Source organism: Condylostylus longicornis, unplaced genomic scaffold (genome assembly GCF_029603195.1).
Source record: "Condylostylus longicornis isolate FDR11 unplaced genomic scaffold, ASM2960319v2 ptg000040l, whole genome shotgun sequence".
NCBI lineage: Eukaryota > Metazoa > Arthropoda > Insecta > Diptera > Dolichopodidae > Condylostylus > Condylostylus longicornis.
Window position 1 is genome coordinate 6815725 of NW_026578009.1, and position 21917 is coordinate 6837641.

The 21917-nt window shown below is 24.4% G+C and overlaps 1 protein-coding gene across 6 annotated transcripts in view; it reads left to right on the forward strand.

The window, feature by feature from the left end:
• The window catches only part of LOC129609488 (putative uncharacterized protein DDB_G0293878), a 49484-nt gene extending 32453 nt beyond the window's left edge, over positions 1 to 17031 (forward strand). For 5 of the 6 annotated variants that reach the window (XM_055521408.1, XM_055521410.1, XM_055521406.1 and 2 more), the window contains 5 exons: positions 13307 to 13445; positions 13520 to 13737; positions 13810 to 14148; positions 14216 to 14694; positions 14761 to 17031. In XM_055521408.1, the coding sequence (XP_055377383.1) occupies positions 13307 to 13445; positions 13520 to 13737; positions 13810 to 14148; positions 14216 to 14694; positions 14761 to 16776 (3191 nt within the window). In that variant the 3' untranslated portion in view covers positions 16777 to 17031. Of the gene's footprint in view, positions 1 to 2710; positions 2860 to 13306; positions 13446 to 13519; positions 13738 to 13809; positions 14149 to 14215; positions 14695 to 14760 lie in introns of those variants that run through there. The other variant, XM_055521411.1, reaches the window with a different exon arrangement.
• The last annotated feature ends 4886 nt before the right edge of the window (positions 17032 to 21917 follow it).

Genomic DNA, 21917 nt, shown 5'->3' on the forward strand with positions numbered 1-21917 from the left:
CTTTTTTGTTAAATTTAAAAAGTTGTCACCAAAAAAATCTCCTATTACAATAGAATTAATTGAATTTTTACTATTCGTTCCATAATTTAGTGCCGGTGTGGTGTGATTTATAAATCAATTTGCTTATATTCTTGAATTTAGGAACTTATATTATACTTATTTTAGAATTTAATGGGTTATTGTATATACAAAAAAAAAAAAATTTTTTTTTTGGTCCCTTTGAAGATCGATTTGACAAAAATATTTGCGCAAAATAAAATTTCTACATATAAAGGAATATAAAAACGGTTATAAATTATCGTAAGAAAATAAAAAATTTTTTTTTTCTTCTTGAATACACACAAATTTTTTATTATGTGAGTATAAATGTGCACGGTAGTACGAACTTATTTGTATAGTATGCAATCGAATTTGTACAGTTTGTCACGTCGTATTGCCTTTTTTTCCCTTCTTCTTTATGTTTGAATTGTTTTCCTTTTATTTTTCCATGCAACGCAACAATATCATATCCGAATACAATTTGTAAAAGGAAAATGGTGCTTATGTATATAGATTTTATGGTCTTATACTATTCTAATGGGCATAAGTTGATTTTTACTGTGATCAATCAATCGATCAAAATATTTTACGTATAGTCATAGTAAATGATTGTCAGATTATGTGTGCAGTGTTAAATATTGAAGTTGATAACAGAAAATATTGTTATTTTGACTTTGGCATTTGTGTTTACAAATGCAAATATGTATGTGTTTTTATTTAATACATACATTACATACATAATGTATACAATCGTTTCAGCAGTTTTGTGTATTATGTATGTGTTGATATTTATGCATATTTTATGTACATTATGCTAATGTTGGTTATTCTGACCGCTATTTTTAGTTTTAATATTACATTTTAGGTTGTTTATTTTTGCTAATTTCTTAATTTTTATGCCTTTTTTTTTTATTTATTTTTTTGTTGTTCTTTTGTTTTGAAACATATCTTTGGACTTTAGAAGTTTGTGTATGTCACATTTTATTGTGTTATATTTATGTACGTAGTTTGGTTTTTTCAAACCTTTTGTGTTCATTGACATTTTTACTTATTACTTTTATTGTTGCTTCCTTTAAATTATGAATTTCTAACATAGCGTTTTCATATGCCGTTTTTTATGGCATGGAAATAGTTCGGGTAAAAATTAAGGTTATAAGATTTTTAATAGAACAATATTTTAATCGCAATTAATTATAATGTGAAATTTGCTACATGGATAACATCATGGAACCACAGCAATAAAGCTCTCTGTGTTTTTCAGCAATCATCCTTCATCATATTCAATACTATATGTACTAAATGTGTTTGGATTAAACTGTTCAAGTAAATAGCATATATGTACATAGTATTTCAGCTAGCTTTAATCAAATTGAAATCGATCAAGTACATTCATATATTTTTAACATTTATTCATATATTTTTAACATTTATAAATAGTAACGGTAATGGAAAATCATATATATTTGCTTCATATATCAACACCAATAGTCGACTTCATTGTATTTTTTGCTATACATGTCGAATATCAGAGGACCACAGTGAAATTGTTGAAGTAGTTCTAACTCGTGTATGACTCCAAAGATTAGATAGTTTACGAAATCATTGCGTTTCAGCTTTAATTCTAAAAATTCAATAATAATTTGGTGCTTTTGTATGGCATAATATTTTTATCAAAAATTGAAACAACACAATTCGAGTTTGAAAGTTTTGTATTTTTCTTCTTAAAATGCATAAAATTTTACAACAGTGACATCTATACGATTTTTTAACAGTTTCAGAAACATTCCGTAAATTAAAAAGCAAAAATGGCATGTGCAGACATAATGTAAAAGTTATGTGGTCCTCTTCTTCTATTAAAGATGAAAATTTATATAAAATAATATTTTTTTTATAATACTTTGGGGTTGATACATAGCATGTGCGTTTTGTATGCTTAAATGTTGGGTACCTTTTTTTTTTTTTGTTTTCTTAAAGGTTATGTTCTTCTGATAGTGTTTATTTCTTCATTTTTATTTTCTTTATTTCAAATTTGTTATTTTGTTTTTTTTTTTGTACCATATGCGCGAATATTATTGCGCTATTTGAATATATCGCGTTGTCAGATAAAAAAAAAATGGTAGATATCAAGTTCAATGTTTGCATACTTAATGAAGAAAATAAATATTAAAAATAAATAGAATAAAATAAAATTTTATTTTCTTGCAATTTTTCTTATATATTTTGTCATTTCATACTTTTATTTATTTTATTTATTTATTTTATATAATTATATGTACATATGTGTTGATGTGTTTTTTATGATTTTCTTTTCCGTTGTTTTAATTCTTTTTTTTTTCTTTCTTTTTATTCAAAAGTCTAGAGGGAGAGATGAAATTCAAAAAAAAAAAAATTATATTTCTTGAATTCAGTTTGATTATTGCAATTTAACTGGTTAGATTAAGATTAACATTTGATTATTTTATAATATACAAAAAGATATTAGAGAGAGGAAATAAAAAAAAAAAAACAAAATATAAAAATTTTTAATTTTAATTATTAATATTAAAAATCAAAGTGTCTTAAACTTAAACAATTATTGATTATAAAAAGGATATCAGAAAAAGGAAATGAAATTAGAGAAAATTATGAAAGTGAAATTTAAAAATAAAAAAATTATAATTGAAAAAACAAACCATTTAGCATAAAATAAGTTTTGCTATTTGAATAATTGAATAATATATTTTAATGAAAAATTAAATGAAAATTATAAATTTTAAAAATTTTCTAATTTTATGAAAAAAAAATATATTGTTTTCAAAATGGATGATGTCTTCTGTTTTGGTAAGCGTTTTATAAATTCATTTCTTGCACTGACGCAAAATTTTGACGTATTGACATAATGACTTAATTTTTAAACGATATAATTCTTGTATATACCTACATATTACAGCCCTACACAAGACAAAAATTAAAAAAATAATTCACCTAAATTTTGAAAAATAATAGGTCTCGAAACCTATTTGAAAACTGGCCTATAATAGGCAAGTTTTCAAATAACTTGATTAAAACATAATAGGGTTATTTTTAGACAACGTCAAAGTATATGTTTAAATTAATAAAATTTGTCAAAATATTAATTAATAATTTTTGGTGGAAAGAAAATCACGTTTACGAGATAAAACTTATTGTTTTAAGATTAATAAGCCTAAATTTAATTCGGACTCATGAAGGGATCTATTAAAAACCTTAATAATTAATCCTGACTTAAAAATTGCAATAATACTGTATTAATAAACAATTCAGCAATTAATATCTCATGAGCTGAATTGTAAGGTATTGCTATAAATTTGATTAACATAAAACAAATTCTTCGAAATTTTCAGATGTATTCGATTTAGAGGATACCTACAATAAAAAATGTCAACTTGACTAAGTCAGCAATAAAATTTTAATTGCTGAATAAAACAGTTTGTAATAAATCCGTTTACATTTTCTTAAATTTCCATAAATTATTTTATTGAGTATTTAAAAATTTTCAAATTTTATAAAAAAAACTTTATCTTTAAAATTAAAGAAATTATGAGAAAAAGAACAAAAACTGGCTGATTTTCTAAAGTATTTCCGGTTTGGCTTTTTTTCTCAATCATAAGTATTATAATGAAGATTTTATAGAGTTTTGTGATTGCAACTAAAAAAATTATTTTAAAAAATTACATCGGTTTACTTTCTTCTTCCTTATATATAATTGAAAACCTCTTAACTAAAGTGTAAGTTCTTTTACCGTTTTTTATTTTTTCATAGTTTTCTTTTATATTTGGCGGCATTTTTTGTTTGACGAGATTTTGTCACTTTTGAAATGAATTTTAACGATTTGTTTTTTTTTTTTACTTATTTTTTTTTTTTTTAAATTTACTTAAGTGAAAAATTGTTATTCAAGTCTCATTCAGTTCTTCAAGTTGGACAATGTTTTCTTTTTGTTTTTTTTTTTTTATTTTTTTTTTCTGCCTCTACGTATTTTAAATCTTAATATAATTTTTATATTCAAAAAGGATACTTTCTCCATAAAATATTTGGTTTTTACCTTCATTAACTAAAGTTATATGCTTTTCAATTCTATTAAAGTCTTATTTTAAATAATAAATTTAATAGTGAAAAATGATCTTTTTACTGAAGAGCAGGGTTGGACACTTTTTTAAATAATCGGGCTTAAAATTTTTAAAATAATGTAAGTTTTTTTTTTTTTACAGTGCATCATGTGTATTGAGATTTTTGATTAAAACCCAACCAAATTTCTTTATTTACTCCACAGATTTGTTTGTATTTACATATGTAAGTTAAACAGGCTTTGAACTGTTAATTTTAATAAGTTTTTAATCTTGCAGTAGTTATTACACTTTGTGATATCTTTAAAGTTACCATTATAATTAACTTTTTCAATTCAGTTATTTAATTATATTCCATGCCGGGACTTTTCTAACACTAATCTACATAAAATATAACTAAATTTTTAAATTGTAAAACTTAAAAGTGGATAGAGGTGTTCTAAAAGGACGGAATGGCCACGTTTTATGCAATCTTTAAAATTTCAAATTTTTAAACTCATTAAAGCTATCAGAGATAATTTATAATTATGGAATTTTTTAGAAACATTTCTAAAAAAATGTTTGTTTTTTCCAGTTAATTTTACTAGCTCATAACGTATGTTAAATCTGGCGCGGTACACTATACATATGACCATATTCGTTATAGTTTGGGTGAATTTTTATTTCTTTTTAATGGTATAAACTTATTCCTTTAGTAAACGACTGAATTTACGTTAGAAATAAATTTTTGAAATGGATTTGCAGCACCCTCTCTCTTTTCGTATTCATAAGTAGTATATTCTGTAATTTTTTCAAAGACTGGGGGAGCAAACTCATGTGGTTGTAGATATACAAATTCGAGAATATGGCCAATTTCTTAAATGGCCAAGACACTGATCATATTCGTCTCTTAATTCACAATTCTTAATCTAAATGTCGTAATGTAAATTATTTTTAAATATTTCAATAGAAGTGTCTTAAGCAGTAAATTAAATGAACCGTCACTGTTTTTACAATTAAATCACAATAATTTTATATAACAAGAAAATGAGTTTCATAATATAAAAATTTAGCATATACTCAAGTTATAGACACTTTAAAAGACGCATCCTGAATATTTTAAATATACTTATTTTTTTATTAATCCCTCTCAAAACATTACGAACGTGAGAACTCCCACGGTATTTTAATTTTCATAATTTAGAGTTTTATTGTAGAGTATATAAGTAGCTATTTCGTTTTTAAAATTTTTTCATTTTCGTTCTCAGGATTATTGGGATTTTTTAAATTGATCTCCTTTATATAAATTTCATTTATTCGAAATAAATTTCTAAAATTTTTTTTGGTTAACATTTCAATAACGCACCTTTAAAAATACATAAATATTTTTGTTTTTCAAATGGCATTTAATATGCTTTTATTTAAAAATTAAAAAATTATAAAAATAGAAATATACTTTTATTTTTATTTTTAGATTGTTTTGTATGCATTTGTGTGAGTTATGGATTTTATTCTTACTGTTATACAAATACATAGCCATAAACAAGTTGGGTATACGAAATTTTGGGTATAATGGTTTTATAATAAAAAAAAAACTACACATATTTTTTTAAACAAATGATTTATATTCGACACATAAACTAAAAAAAAAAATTAAAATTTTGAAGAGAAACATGTGTCTAATTTGTGTTTAAAATTGAAATGGAAGCATTAAACACAGCAAAAAAATTTAGATAAAATGCAGAAAAAAATTAAAAAATGTCCTTCATTCGAAGAACTGCGATCAAATTACCAAAAAAAAAAATTTGCTATAAATTATTCCAAATATATGAAGAGCCACGTTTTTACTATATGGATAATTGAATATCCCGAATTTCGTCTAACTCACAACTAAACACAAAACAAATGTTTTATATTTTGTTATTGAAATTAATATAATTGTGATTAGTAGCGAGTAATTGGAGAAATTTTATATTATTTTCAAGGCTACTATAAATTAATTAAAATTCTAAATGAAAAACTTACATAGTTAATTTTTAATCTTTTGTGTTAATTGCTATAGAATTTTCCTTCCTCTTCTAGGGCAATTTGCTTTGATCAACCTGCTATTATTATTGTTTATTTTACTGCAATGATAATTTAACAAATATACCTGATCTGTGTTCATTTTGTAGCACCTTAAAAATCGAATAATAGTTAAGTGGAAAATGTGAATTTCTTGTTTAATTTTCAATAAATATCGCACTGAATATAAGACAATTATCTTAAAGCAGTGTTTTAAAATCTCGCGATGATATACATTTTAGTAAGCGAAAATGTCGCGTATCGAAAAACTTTTTCATTTGTGTATTAAAGCTGCAAATTTTCCCAAAAGGTTAAGCGAGATCCCTTCAGCATTCTGATAGAAAGGTGCCGAAGGCGTTTCGTTTCTTGAGACGGCAATGTTTAATTGTTAAAAGAACCATGATGATTCTCATTGGGCTTTAGCCTTCTTGTTCTTATGTAATTTAGAATTTTCTTTAAATTGAAGTTATTTCGTTAGCAGTAAAACATTCAAAATATGTTTCGTATATTGCAAGTTTTAAAAACTCTTATTTATTCCTGACATTTAAGATAACATTAGACAAGTGCTTTTATTTTTTATGATTTTTAAAAACAAGTGAATGTGGCGATTTATTTTAATAATTAAATGAAATTTAGTAAATCGAAAAAAAGAAATAATTAATCTTGGGAGCAGTGGATCTGTTGTGTAAACAGTGTTTTGAGTACAAAACCCTGTACTTTAGTATTTTTTTAAAAAATTATTGAAAACTATAGTTTTATTTTGAAAAACATACAATATTTCCATAAATATTCCATTGTTTTCTTTTAGTTCAGGAACAAACTAATGTTATTTTTTTTATTTTAAAAAAAAATTTAATTATTTACATTTAAATTTCCATATTGGATTCGAAATAATTTAAACAATTCCAAGAATGCATTGTTGATATTTTTGTACTAAAAATGAACAATATCATGTCAATATTCAATACATACATACATATATACATATGTGCATGTACATACATACTGTAAGATTTCAATATAAATGCATTAGTACTGCATTTAAAATCATCGTAAATTAAAATATAGAAAATAAAAATAAAAAAACGAGAAATTAAAAAATAAAAATTTTTTTTTTTGTATTTTTAGATTTTTCTATTGAGGGAGAAAAAATGATTTTCCTTCGTGTTTCTTTCTTTTAGTTTTTTGTTTTTTATTTTTTTATTTTGAAACGGAAATTGTCAGAATAATAATAAAAACAAAACTTATATTTATACAAAGAAGTAAAAGTAAATTAAATATAGTTGAACAAGTCAACTATAAGAACAAAGTAGCATATGTAAAGTAAGAGATTTTTAAATGAGAAAAGAGAAGAGAGAACTGTTATTGAGATTATTTATTTTATATTTTTGTTTTAAGTTTAATTGAGCTTTAGCTAAAAGATCTTTTATCGGTAATAGTTGATTAAATTGGCAATAAGAATTTTTAGAAAATAGGAGTTGTATTATGTATAAGACTCTGTAAAAATTTTAATATTAATTTATTCGGCGTCTTTTATTACGATAATATTTTATTACAAGGTTCGCTCAATTAATTCGAAAATATGGTCTAAAGCAGAATGTTGTTTCAATAAAAGTTTAGATAAAATACTTGATTTCAACCATGCTCCTTCAGTTTCAAATTCATTAATTTTTCGACTTTTAAATTCATTTCATTACCTGCTGTTGTATTGAAAACTTGTCTTTCTTAACATAATTTTTAATTTTAATGATAACAGAAAACGATTAAAGATTAACAAAAAACGAATGTCAGTTATTTTTACAAAATTGAAACTTATATTATCTAAGTTGCTTTCAAACAAATTAAGTTTATACAAAATGTGCTCTGTTTCTTAAGGATGAATCTCCTAGAATTTGATTCAATGCGACACCTAGGTTATTTAAAGATCACAAAATTTTTTTTATTTCGTATACATTACAAACGGAGAGTAATTTTTTAAAATATTCTCAATAATTAGTTTGGAATGAGAACATAAAATGAAGATATCGAAGAACTATAAATTTTAATATTGAATCAATTTTTACAGTAGCAGCCGCCTTATGTATTTTTTTAAAAAAAAAAAAAGTTGAATTCTCAAAATGCTGCTCATTCTATTTAAACAAAAAAATTTATATTTAAGGGAGGAAATATGAAATTTTAAAAACAACGTGTAATAAAAATTAATTTTTAAAGCTTAGATTCTATTAATTTATTGTTTAGAAAGATGTAAAAAATCTAAAAGTGTAAACAATAAAATGTAGGAATTGCATTTGCAAAAACAAAAAAAGGAACAAAATTATTGCCATTTTTTATGCGTGCATCATTCATTTTTTGTTTAAAAAATTAATTTTAAAATTGGCTTGTTATTTTACTTTATTCTTATTAAAACACTCGCATGTCAGAATTTATTGTATATTTCTATATTTTTATTACAAATTTTTATTCCTATTTTAGAAAAAAAATTTATTTTTTAATTTACATTTAGATTTATTGAGAAAACATTAAAATTAAAAAAAAAATAATGAATTCAATTGAAAAATAAAAAAAAAATAAAAGAAATTATTGGTAAATTTCTTTGTTTAAGGCATAAAAATAATTAAAATGTTTTCATAACATTTTTACTTTCAAGACATTCTGACATTTTGTCAAAAAAAAGGAAATTAAACAAATTCCTTATTTTAATTTTGACAATTATAGGCTTCCTTTAATAGGAACTTACATATATAATTCCAAGATCTGTCAATTTTTCACTTTAAGGCGCACACTAATCCTATCGCACAATTTCAATTGTAAGGTTATTGATTGGTTTATAGTCCGTTACACGTCTCAATGTATAATTATACTTCACAAAGCCATTACGTGTTTTCATTATTAGTTTGACTCTGTGACAAATTCTATAACAAATACGCCTGACAGACGTACGAGCCTGACAGACGTACGGGCGTGTCAGGCGTGTGTTTGTTATAAAAAAAGTAGAAATAAAATGAAATTTATACACACTTCGAAATAGAAAGATGAAATTTTATAGACGTACGGGCCCTACGTCTGTCAGGCGTGTGTTTGTTATAAAATTTGTACACACTTCGAAATTGAAAGATGAAATTTTATAGACTAATAGATTTTTAGTAAGAAGTTATTTCTATAGAAGAAAATTTTTACTTATCTCACTATCTGTAAAAGTTATTACCCCTCAAAATCCTAAACATACTATTTTTCGACAATTTACTGTAACGAAACCACAAACACTTTTTAATTAATAATTAAAAAGTAAAATCTGAATTTTCGGTGCCATATATTCTGGAAGCTTTGTAAGTTTCTATGAAATCGAAAAGGTAACGTTAAATGCCATGGAATCATAAAATTTCATCCTAAATGTATGCAATAAATATCGAAATATTTGGTATATTAATTGATATATTAATGATATTGGTATTTTATTTAAAAGTTGTATTTTCTCTCGTTATATGGAAAAGTGCTTCTTCCATTGGTTTCATTCAACTTTATTTGATATCAAAATAGTTTTTTTTCTCTTTAAAGCATTTGTGTAAAATATTGTGATATTAGGAATTTGGCACTACTTTAAAAGAATTATGAAAACATTTGCATATACATACATACATATAAAATAAATAAATTTTTACAAAAGCAAATATGATGTATGTGTGTAAAAACCAAAAATTAAAAAGATATTCAATTCTTTCAATTCTTACAAAAAAATGCACTGTTAAATCTGATGTAACAAGTACGAATTGAGTTTACAATTACTCACAATTAAAATATCTGTATACTTTAATAAAATTTCATAACTACATACAAAACAAAACTGCATAAACGTGGAAAGTTCGAGCAAAAAAAAAAAATATTTGCGGAAAAGCATTTATTTGCACAAATTAAAAAAAATTATTGTAAATTCTTGTAAACAAAGTCAAAAACAAAAACTGTGTTAAATGCGGTCAAAAAGTTGTGATAATTGTCTTAAAAAGATTAATAAAAAACAAAAACCTCTCTTAATTGGTTGAAATAAACTTTCATTTTGTTAACATACTCGTATTACAAAAATAATTTTGCGTTTACAATAAAATATCTGTCAAATTTTGACAAATTTATTATTACTCTATAGTGTACTCAGTTTGTTCTGGAACTTATATATGCGAACTTTACATTCGTATTATGTTCCGAGACTTTAACAAAAGCTTGTGTATAATATTAAAAATTTACTTAACGGTTTAATTTCATTGTAATTTCATATACAAAACATAAAAACTACTACATATATCTAAACTCCCATACAAAATTTAAATCTCCACCTTAGGAACGACGGTGATTTAACTATAGATATCCCTATCTATAGTTAATTTCATCAACTTATTCACGTAAACTTTTTTTTAAGTATCCTATAGACAGAAGGATATACAGAAGAAATTGATATTTCTTTTAACAATTTGAGTTCATTTACTTTCATTCACAATATTTTCTCATATTCTACAAGTTCTATGATTTCAAATTGAAATTGCAATTTTACACTTAAAAATTTACATTTAGTGCATATTTTGTGTTTTTATGGGTTTTATAGTATGATTAATTTTTATATTCACTTTTTATATACGCTTTTTACATGCTTAAAATTACAATTGATCGTTCATTTTTAAGGCGTCATTTGAATCGTTATAAATAAATTTTTTTTTTTATTATCACAATACTGAAAAATTTTAATTTTTTTTTAAGTATAATTTTCATTAGCTTCTTGAAACAAGATCCAACAGCTGAAATTATAAAAAAATAAAAAAAAATATTTAGAAAACAAAGAGAAAAGCGCTATTTTGTATGTGATAAAATAATCTTGAATTAATATTTGCGTATAATTTTCTTTTATTTTATATTTGTCTGTTTTTTATTATTTTATTATACGCGAAGCTGGTGTTTATTAAATGAAAATGTGCTAACGCTACCGCACTAATCAACATAAAAATTGTATCATTTTAAAACTTGTCAAAAATTTTTAACAGTAATTTCAAACCTATTTGTACCGGAACGCAAAAAGGAGTTGTTTTTAGAGATTTTTTTAACTGTGAAATCATTACGAGTATGTTAAATAATTTGCTTTTTGACAAGATGCATTCTTTGAATTTATTCTTATGAAATTGTATAATTCATTTTATTGCATTTGTCAAGTGAATAAAAATTAAAAAAATATAAATGCATTTTTTCCCATCAAACACGTTCAGAAAGCAATTGAAAACCTATAATTATTTAATTACCTTGTGGCAACAAGGGTGTATTGTCAAAAATGGATTAGAGAGGTTTAACACACAGGAATTTTAATTTTCTTTTTAACATTAAAGACATTTTAATTTTCTCTTTGATAAAGTTTTTAGAAAGCTCACACATAGATCGCTAAATGTGAAATTATGCTGTCTTTTGATTTCGATTTTTTTTAATTGATTATCAAATTTGGTGCTTTTAACCTTTCCCTCCTCCCTCCACCTGCCCCCCGCCCATTTGTAAAGCATTTCAATTAAATATATTTCCTTTTCCCGTAACAAAAACTCCGAATCCTGAATGAATTTTCGAGTCCTCTTAATGGGCATATACTTAATGGTTGAAAGCGCTGATTTTGTATGTTTCTCAAACGATTATAGAATGATCCAATTTTCGTAATACAACAAAAAAAAATGTAAATTATGTTTTATTTATTTCTTAATCTTCTTTTTATAATCATGATGACAATAAAACCAGAATTAGAGGAGTGAATATGAGTACATGCATACATCATATGTGTATACGAGTAAAAACAGAACAGTTAAAAAAAAAGAAGCCCAGATCACAGAAAAAAAAAATTCAACATAAAAAGATAAAATATGCGAATATGCTGCCGCCACTCTTGTTATGCTGGTATACAAATTGTAGACTAAAAATTCAAGAATCAAAAACAAAAAATAAACAAAACAGAAATGTAATGATTGTCGTAGACACAAAAATTTCATTTACGCCACAGTTTTTAAATGAATTAGTCACAAAAATAAAAAATAAAATAAAATTAATATTCTAAGCCTGATCTCAATTTATACACGTTCATATATCTAAAGTAGTTTTTAATTGTATCGTACAGTTTTAGGATAAAAATTAAAATTAAATTTTATTAAAATGAAAAAAAAAAAATAGAATAACCAAAGAAAATGCTTAGTTTCATTTTTCACTAAATTATCTCATCAAAACATATTGAAATTTAAAGAGTATAAAGAAACAAGTGCCTATGCAAAGTGCTTAAAATCAATTGTAAAGAAATTTTCAATATTAAATTTTGTTAAAAATCACATTAAATATGGGTAAATAATTTTCATTATATACGAGTATAAAAAAACTCATATAGAAAATTTAATAATAAATTTAATTATTAAAAATAATATTTAATTATTAAAGTAGTGATATTCAAAAATTTGCTCAGTGTATTACTTAATTTTTAAAAGTCACTATTTAAAATGCAAATTTATTAGCAAAGTATTTAAAAAAAATCTGATCTTGCGAACGAGTAACAAAAATGAAGAGGGTAGACTTGTTTTTTGTTTACAAAACCAATTTCATTTCAGATTTTACAAAATTTGGATTTATTTAGAGTACTTGCCAGTATTAACATCGTGCTTATAAAACGAAGTTTCTCTAGGCAATTTAAACTAAAATTAAATTATAAGATTTTGCAATCTTAAAATTTAAATAAATAAATTTAAAAATTATAAATAAATTTAAATTAACAAATAAATAAATTTAAAATTTTATTAATTTTACTTGTAATAGTTCTGATTTTTCCAGAACTGTTAAATTAAGTACACCTTTAGCAGCATCTATTTAAGTTTTCATTAACTCGTTGTAATTACAAATGTCTACTTGTAATAACTTTCAATTAATATTTTGAAAATTGTTGGTCTTTGATTCTGTGACGTTTATTTAAATGCCGTAAGAAATTCAGAAAAAGAGAATTTTACAATATTCCCCTCAATTTTTGTTAATATTAATCGGCTTGTAGTTGTAGATACGTGTCATGTTAGTTATATTTGTTTAGTTACATAATTTTCGAACAATGCGTGAATAATTAATAATATCTTACATTTTATTCTTTTTTTTTACAGATTTTTGTCCTGAAGGTGCTAGTATGGATGATATTTTAATTTTAACAGCTAAAAATAGCGAGCGTGCTTTCACTTGGGCTAGCTTTTTAAGAGCTCGTTTTGATAAAATTACAAAACAGAGAGGAAGAAAACCATTCAAGTAAGAAAAATTTCAATAATTTTTCTTTAATTTACTATTATTGTTTTTTAATATATTTTATATTTAATTTTCAGTTTTCTGCATCTTAAAATAGACGATGGATATTTTTCTACAGATTTAGTAAAGAAATGTCAAACTACTGCATTACAAATTTTAATATTTTGTCCAGCGGTATTAGCATTACCACAACAGCAATTGATAACACAATTCTCATCAATTTTAAATCATGATAAAGTTTTGGCAGTGTTGCTTGAAGTTGAAGAAAAGAAATTATTAGAAATACATAAAACAGGTAAATATTTTCTAGATATGAGAATTTTTGGATACAATATATTTGATTTTCTAATTAAAAATTTAATTTTAGCTCTTCCTTATTATAAAACATGGAAGAAATGTTATATTTATCAAAATGATCAATCAGCTATAGGTAATATACTTGGAGTTGCAACTGATATTTTGGGAAGAGCTTTATGTCATCGTCCACCATGTCATGAAATAAACGGGCCAATTAAAACACCTTCTGAAGCATTTACTGTTGTACCGAAAAAGGTTAGAATTGGACAAAATAAAATCTTAGCTCTCTTAAATGAACCTTTATCAGTTGATGATTACATTCGAATAACAATTGATAAATCAGGAGAAATGATCGAAATAAAAAATTTTAAACAACGAAATCCTTTTACTATTCAATTTAATATTCCAGGTAACAAATTGTAAACATGTACGTTTAAAACTTTATCGCTTTTATTATTGCGATTTCAATTTTACAGAAATATGTATGGAAATTTCTACAATGATAGAAGTTCAGATTGAGAAAAGTGGGAAAAACCTAGGAAGTCGTCCAGTAAAATGCGAAAGTAGATTACGTGAAATGGAATTATTGTTAAGAACGCAAGACAATCCAATTGAATTCATGTGTACCTCTCTAGGAATTGGTGCAACTGATCGTACTGGCTTGGATGATCACTTATTGAAATGTTTTCACAAAAATATGCCGCCAAATTTTCATCTGTTAGTCGGCCCATCAGAAAAACAACTTTTTGCTATGAAAGATAAGCATCCTGAGGAATTTCCTACTTTATTACATTTTGCAGCCAAATACGGATTAGAACAATTGTCCATGCAACTATTAGAATGTCCCGGTGGTGACAGCGCTTGTGAAGTTCGAAACTATATTGGAAAGACCCCATCGGATATTGCAGAGCAAGAAGGATTCCAAAAATTAGCAAATAGTTTAAAAAGTTTTTCTGTAAGTGTAGAGTGACTTATTTCGTTTTATTAGTAAGTGATTTTTAATTTGTATTTTGTATTTTAGCAAATGCACGAATTTTCTACAATGTACCACTATTTCAAAGGCATCACGGATTCTTCAAATGAATCAAAAGTTGTGATCGATACCAGAAATTTCGATAATTTTTATAATATTAAAACCTCATCCCTACCCAAACATTTCGACAAGAAATTTTCATCGAATCAAAAAGTTTTAAAACCGAATAATAGTACAAAGACTCAATTAGAATATATGGAAATGAGCAGTGGTAGTGAAAATGAAAAAACTGAAATGAAATCGGTAGCAGTTGCAAATTTAAATTATATTAAAGTAGAAAATTCAGATGACAAAACAGTTGATGAAATAGATGGAGCGTTGGATAGAATTAATTTAAGTAACAATTCAAGTAGCAACGAAATTACTAACGAATTAAAAATCAACGAACCGCCATATTATCAGTCAAATGAAAGAAATAATAAAAATAATTGTAATGGTAACGAAAGTCGTTCAGGATCTGCGGATCAATTTAGTCAAGAATGTTCAAATGTTTTAGAAAATTGCAGTATATCTAGTCAATCAGAATATTTGCTTCAACCTTCCAATGTTCCAATAAATTTAAATGGCGATTATTTGACTCAACCATCAAACAGACCTGTTAATGAACTAGTAACAGCTTTCAGAAGTGCAGACCATATAACTAGTAACGGTAACAGTTTTACAGATTCACATGTTAAAATGGTTTTTGAAAAAAAGAAATCATCCTCAACATCGTCATCTGGTGGTGGAACATTGAAAAGAAGTCATAGTGATGTATCAAATAATAAAGGAAATGTTGATGATGAGTTAGCTGAAATCATGAATGATTTTAAAAATAATGTTCTTTCTATTAAAGAAGTCGAACAATTAGTTGAAAAATGGAAAAACAGAAATGATGTTAAACAAAGTTTCATAGAAAAGCAAGAGCAAATTGAAAAATTACGCGAAGAATATGAAAAGATTCAAGAGAAAATGAAAGAAAAAATGAAACGTCCAACACCATTCGAACGTGTAAAAAAATTGTTTTCACGTAGTAAATCTAATCATAAAATTGAAACAAATGCTATCAGTCATCATAATCAACATGATGACTTAGACGAAACTAAATTGTCTGTTCGATCATCGCAATCATCAAGCCAAAGGCCAATCAGTAGTTTAAGTACACAAAGTGTTTCTTCATCATCATCTTCGGGACGTATGAGTACTGGTAGTGCATGTAGTGGTGCAAGTCTTGGCGATAGTGGAACACATTCTGATCACGATGACCGTTTACGACATCAAATTTTCTCATCGAATTGTCGTATTGGTTCACCTGGTAGTCTTGTAGAAAACTATTTAATACCACCACCACCCAGACCTGTGCTAACACCAATTTCAACATCATGTGACGATAAAGACCGTATAACATTTTCGACAGGATTTCGTTCATTAAATACACCGACGAGTCCAATGGGTGTTCTAAATAATAGTGCTGAACATTATATTATTTTTCCATCAAATATACCTGTATTCCAAGAAAATCAAACTAGTTCACTTAATACAATCATCGAAGCCAAAGAAATGCCAAATGAAAATCATCGCCATCAAATTCATCAGCATAACGTTGCTATTCCAACACCAATAAAATTAAAATTTCTACAAGAAAAAAATATTATTTATGGTAAATTAACTAAACAAAATTCCAAAGATTTATTAACCAGTTTTAAATCACCAACAAATCCACAACCTCAAAATATTATTGAAACTCAAGAAAACGAAAAAACTTCTGTTATTATTGATGTTAAAAAAGAAATGAATGAAGTTTATCAAAATATCAATAGTTTAACTGAGGAAAAAGAAAATAATAATACCAAAAAATGTGTTCAAGAAGGTTCTTCAGAATTTGATGAAATAAATTTGATTAGAAAAAATAGTTGTTCGAGTAGTTCAAGTAATAATAATAACAGCGATAGTTTAAATAATACAAATAATAATAGCATTAATAGTAATAATGAAAATGATGAACATAATTACATTAATATTTAAGAAAAACACATTACAATGAAATATAAAGCATACATAAATATTATTTACACATTTTGTTATAATAGTTAATTTTTTTCTTTTAAGATTTATAGAACACTAAGTTTAATAATTAAATAAATTTTTATTTTAGATTAAGATTATTGTACAAGAATTTTCCAAAATATATTTTTTTAGATATAGAATTTTCATCACAAAAATATTTATTATCATTTATTTTATATTCTAATTATACATTATAAAATATATATTTAAATTTAATCACGACCTCATGAATTTAAAATTTAATTAATAATGTAAATGTTTAATTGTAATCAAAAATTTGGAACGAATTTTAAAATATTAAAGATTTTTTTTTTCAATAAACACCAAAAACTATATTTTGATTTAAATACTTAAGTTTATTCCCTTATTTTTATTGTTAATTTTTAAATTTTATTAATTTTCTGCGATGATATTTGTACGGAATATTTAACAAGAAATTTTGCATAATGACTCTATTGTTTATACAAGACTTCATGTATATGCAAAAATATTATAAATGTATAATCACATTTCACAAACAAAGTTTATATAGTACTTTAACAGACTTGTGTTCTTTAAAAAAATTGGTCACAAAAATTAAAATTTTAGGTTTATGCTAGATTAAATTTCCGAACTCCGCTTCCTTGCAGAACTGAATTTTCAATAATTTATAAAATTATAAAATAAGCAGTGTATAGTTTAAAACTACTTTGCAAATTAGAAGTGAATTTTCTAAAATACCCATAGTTCAATAAAAGATTAAACGAATAATTCTGTATTTATTTTCATTTGAACTGCCATTATTTTCGTTTTCATCTTCAATAGAACTAATTTTTTTTTATATATTTAGGCAATATTCTATACAAGCTTGATTAATTATTTTGTATTCTTCAAAAACTAACATAATTACCAAAGAATAACGATTAACAAAATATATAAAATATTTTTTTTTAATTCACACGTTCTATGTTTTGCACAAAATAAAATAAGTAGATAAAAATCATAAATTTTAAAATTTCAACAAAGTTCTAAATTAAAAATAATTTTTTTAATTTGATATTGACAATAATTAAGAATTTTAAATTTTCTTGATTTACATCACAAGCTTAATAACGTTGTGTATTATATTGTAACAATTGTTTTTTTTGTTGTAATAGAGTAACCTTTAATTTTGCAATGATATCATCAAAAAAATTACCTTCGTTCCGACCTTAAACTGTACGCTAATTCAAGATTTCCAAGATAACCGGTGACTTATTCCATCTTTCTTAAAGTTTACATTGTTAAATTTACATGAAAATTTTATAAGAAATATACACTATGTAAACAAAAGAAGATTGTTATTTTAAAACCTAGGTTAATTGAAAACAAAATCAATTTTAGTTTACGTACTTGTATATAACTAATATGTATTATATAAAAACTATACAGCTATAAAATTTTGGGGAATTTAGCCCCAATTTAAATAATATTGCCATAAATTTAGTCGACCTAATTACAATAAGAGCGGAGGATATAATGTATCCATACACCCATATCTGTGTGATAGAAAAATTTGGATAAACTATTTTAAATGAAATGTGGCCCTGTGAATAAGTGTATTTCAATTTCAGGAGAGTCGATTTTAAAGAAAATTCATCAACAGAATGATTACTTTGTTGATATATTAAGCTCCAGCAAAATTTTTATTACGATCCGAACCATTTAGCCTTATGAAGCTAGTAACTCAATTTTCACTTTGGCTCGAATTCAAATTTTTGCATTTTTATTAAGCAATTTATGAAAAATAATCTTTATATTTTCTAGTCTAATAAAAATGATTTAAAACTTTAAAAATTTTTAAAGAAAATATTCAAAAATTTTTTTTTCGCTTTTCAGATAACAAAATTACAATGGCTTGAAATTTTTTTATCGGAACTGTATATACATAATTGATATAAAAATATTTATCAACAGAAGGTACATTAAAAATCAGAATTAGAATGATTAAAATCTATAAATATAATTTTATTTTCTTGAGTTTTAATTATTATTTTATTCATTTCATCACAATGATATAATTATGTAAAATGTGCCTATAAGTAGCCGGATGAATTGCGCAATTACTTGGTTAATTTCCGCCAACTAAATTATTTATTAAAAATGCAAGTAGTATAAAATTTATTCTGAAATATTTGAGGGTTCTGTGTCCGAATTAAAGAGTAAATAATTTATAGTATAACAATATACGTATAATGTATTAATGTGTATGAATGTAAAAGTATATAGTAAAAATTATAACATTATTTTGTTTTATTTTACATAAAAATTTTCGTTTCCATTGTTGGCGTTATTATAAAAGCACAAAAAAGCGGAATATATTCATTTAATCGTTAGTAATAATTAAATTTGTTCGTTGAATTCTTAATTACAATAAATTAAAAATGCGGAAGGTCATTTCATCATCGCATCAACAGTGTTAATTTCTGTAGTTTACATAAAAATTGTAAATTAGTATGTAAAATTGTATTTTTATTCTGAATAGTTGAAATTTTTTTTTTAAAAATATCAGTTTATTGAATTAAGATAGTAGTATGCGATATTTACAAAAGGCAGAGTAATACAATCTTCTTAATCTTCTGAAAAAAAATTGAATGAAAATAAAAGCAATTTATAATACAATTAATTCCAGGCTTGTAAGCAAACTTTTATAGGGTTGTAATCAACTTTAATCAATTCCTTAAATTATCCATTGATACAGTCTACATGTTATATATTCTTCATAAACTTTAAGTTCATGATGAATTAAACAAATAATACATTGTTAGAAATATCTTCACTTGAATAATTTCTTAGTTTAAAATTCCAATGATACGAGATATTTGTACAAATTTTGGCTTACAAGTTCTAATTGCTAAATTCTATATTTAAAACTATATTATTAAGTAATTTTGAAGCCAGGAAATATCTAAAAGTTATTATTTCGAAAAATTGAAAAGAGACAAAATATTAGCCTCATCCTAAGCATGAAATATAACTTTTCATTTTGCTTATATAATTAAAAACAAATTAATAATTCAATTAGACAATTTTTAATATTATAGCTAGACTGCTATAATATTCAGATTTAAATTGTAATTTTGTATACCAGGGAAATTAAAATTAATAGACCAGATCATTATCAATTTAAGATTGTCTAAGTTTTTCAATACTTTATTAAAGAACAAGTTAAAAAACAAAAATTACAATTTGTATAAGTATGTAAATAAAAAATTATAATGATGATGATGAACATAAAATATTGTAAGTAAATTTGTAAAAGAAAGTGATCTATGCCATGTAGAACAAATGCATACTATACACATATTTTTATTAAATTTAAAATGCCAACAATAAGATTGCTTTACTGGAGTATTTTTAAAATAAAACTCTAAAAGATCTAAACGTTTGTCAAACAAAAATAATGAAATATTTTATGGCTGGCAAAAATTTAAACTTTTTTTAACAAGAAGATCAAAAAATAGGAAAAGAAAACTATGTAAATAAAAATTAATGAAAATTGCTTTATTAGAGAAAGATTTAAAATTTAGTTACGTTTATTATTGTTGACATTAATGAAATTTATTGACGTTTATTGCTGTAACTGCTGCTTTTGTTGATATTTTTCGAATTCTGCAAATTTTGACTTGCAGACAGAGAAAAGTAATGTCGACTTTCATGAAAATTTTTAAAATTTTGTAGAAGTGCTTACTTTACTCTCCAAATGTCGGAATAATTTTGCCTTTTTTTCTTCGTTTTCTCAAATGTCAAATTTTAAAATAAAAAAAAACTAAAAAGCAAAAATACAAGAAGTAAAATACACTCAATTCTTCTTAAAAATTGCTAAAACTTGTCTTTTCTATGATTTAATATGATGAGTCTGATGAAAGTCGTATATATGTTAACTCTGTTTGATATAAGATCTGTTTGTCTGACTGGCAACGGCAATTAATAGAAATTACTCTATTCCTTTACAATTAATTTTTTGTCAAAGTTTTGAGCAGCGATCAACTGATTTTTATTATAGGTATAATTTTCATAGCAAATTGTCAAAGTTTGACTTAAGTTATAAGCTCCATCAAATAATTTCGGTCTGATATGTAAACAGTCACCAGACTCTATTATAGATTTGATCTTAGATTTTGTCGTACATGTTCACATTGATATTAAGTCGATAATTAAGAAGCAATTATACCGAAAATTTAACTCGGAATACCATTAAGTCTAAAAATTCATCATATTTGTATTATAATAACGTTATGTTACAGATTAATTCAAAATGTTTTTTATGCAATTTCGGCAAATTGTTCGAGCCTGGTAAACTAAAAACGAGATTATTAACATTGCTTTCAATTTTTTAAGTGAAAAACTTTTACTTACTTCATTTGTTTTTTTAAATAATTACCGATTCTTGAAGAGTGTATAAAAATAGTGAAAACTGAGTAAAAATTTGCATGAAATGGTTTGTGAACTATAAGATCAAGTAAACTGAAACTAATTTAGTGGAACGGGCGTTTTTCTTTTTACATATTTTCTTCTGTTTTAATCGTAATTAAAAATATTAATTTCTATATTAGTATACAATGCAAAAAAAAATTGAATTTAATTATATCAAAAATTTTGTACATTTTAGAGAAATTTATAAATGAAAAAATGTTTTGTGTTTGATAAGTAAGCTGTAAACTAAGTTTATTAAAACATAAAATTGATTTCAACAATATTAAAAATATTTAAAAAAAATGTTTTTAGAAACAAAATTGTTAGAAGTTCATAAATCTCGCAAACAATACTTTTGACACGTTTTATTTTTTTTTTGTTTTCGAACTGTGCTGTTTACTCATATTTCAATCTTAATGTAGATAAACTTACTTGTTCATAGTTCAATGAATATATTCGTTCAATTTAGAATTACATTGACTTATTGAGGAGATGCAAACGAACCGCTTGAATTTAAAATAAATTTAATTTAATGAATTAAATAGGTACGGCTCGCACTGCAGGTTATTGAATATTAGAAAATTTCTCAATCAAATTCAGGAAAAAATTTTGTAGTGCATATAAGGTTAATGAACATTGTTACAGTGATTACATTTCAAGGGGTG